Consider the following 1,630-nt stretch of genomic DNA (forward strand, 5'->3'; position numbering starts at 1 on the left):
TTTGGTGGAAGAATACTGTGTTTATTAATATTACACTTTATTTGCGCCGTTTTATTTTGTGAAACCTTACTACGTATATGTAATAACCGTTTTATAAAAGCAATAATCCCCGTGAAGCCGTGGTTTACAGTGAATTTATAACAGCTAAGGGGTTGTAGGCACTCCGCTTTGCCCCTTAGCTGTTATAAATTCACTGTAAACCACGGCTTCTTGAGGCTTATTGCTTTAAGTCATGCGTATCTTTCAGTGAAGCACGGTTCTGTGATCAGCAGTAAATCTCCTTCCGAAGGCCAGAGGGCGCTCTCGCACTGAAACGCCAAATATGCCAAAATATGTCACTTTACTGTGGTACAAGACTTCTTTTAGTCACGGTACATGTTAATTAATACATTAAGTGTATAATAAAACATCACAGATTAACAGCATGCAGGTTATCTCAGTTCTTCTCCTGTTCTACTACTCTGGATTTATAATACATAACCAGACACCGTTCAGAACGGTAACTTGTAGTTTTGTGTTCTAAACTTGTAGTTTTATTTCACGCTGTCACCGTTTGAACTAAATGAAAGTAATGCATAGTGTTAATATGGAATGGTGCTGGTCCCTTTAAGAGCGCTGTACTGCTTCAGCGTTAACCTGAACTTTGCATGCCGTAGTTCACACAAGACTAGCGGAAAATGCATTGATACACCTTTATTACATAGTTTAATTTGATAGGTGAACTGTCTTTGTAGTGTCAAGGGAAAGCTCCTCCACAGTGCATATTAGCGAACTAGAGAAAGACCGTCTTTAATGCTAGCCACAATAAATCACTATTTTTCTGCACTAAACGGTTAATTTTGGCAACATATTTTCAGAGATGATAGACGAGATGTTATAGAATAATAATTTAGTGAAAAAACAATTTTGACGACAAATTGACATTCAACCTATTTTTTTAATTTCCTGAAAACGTCCCAGCGCGACATCCGACGGGTTTTCCTAGATCACATCACATATAGTATGAATGTAATCTGGATGTATTGCATTGGTCATGTCGTCATTGTTGCGACCTACCGGCTTCGTTTCACTTTGATTCACAGATTGTCTCCTTTAGCCAATAAGATAAATGTCCACTGGATGCACACTGCAGAATCTCGGTGGAAGTAGTAGGTCATCTGGGTATTTTTTGCTTACTGTTTGAAGAATACTGTGAATTAGGCTATAGTTCTGATCTGATCATCATCCAGTCTGTCTGTGGCAACGTCTCCAAGAGGCTTCAAAAACCTACCTGCAAAGCTACATGAAAAACTAGTGTAGGGCAAAAAGCTGCTTTAAACACAGAGGATGCTCATACCAGATGTTGTTTTAATCTAGTTAATAGAAGTTAATTGATAAAGAAAATCTATTTATGACACTATTGTTGACATAACAATAGCATCCTCATTTTACACCATTTTTACACAAGTGCCTCAAACTTTTAACAGTACTGTAGCTTTGCAGGAGGTTTCTTGAAGCGTCTTTGAGACACAGTCTGTCTCAGTTTGTTCTGTTTCTTCATGTGACTCCAGACAGACTGATGAGGATCAGATCTCTGTGTGGAGCTCTAAAATCTCACTGGATTATTACAATTAATGGCAAAATGAATGTT

At 37.9% G+C, this 1,630-nt stretch overlaps 1 protein-coding gene across 1 annotated transcript in view; it reads left to right on the top strand.

Annotated features, from left to right (window-relative positions):
- The window catches only part of LOC107566913 (cyclin-dependent kinase 13-like), a 17,399-nt gene that overhangs the window by 14,160 nt on the left and 1,609 nt on the right, over positions 1-1,630 (top strand). Inside the window, exon 13 of the mRNA XM_016252483.1 lies at positions 532-568. Within this exon, the coding sequence (XP_016107969.1) occupies positions 532-568 (37 nt within the window). The remainder of the gene's footprint in view (positions 1-531; positions 569-1,630) is intronic.

Source organism: Sinocyclocheilus grahami, unplaced genomic scaffold, assembly GCF_001515645.1.
Source record: "Sinocyclocheilus grahami isolate Dianchi unplaced genomic scaffold, SAMN03320097.WGS_v1.1 scaffold1112.1, whole genome shotgun sequence".
In the NCBI taxonomy this organism is placed as follows: domain Eukaryota; kingdom Metazoa; phylum Chordata; class Actinopteri; order Cypriniformes; family Cyprinidae; genus Sinocyclocheilus; species Sinocyclocheilus grahami.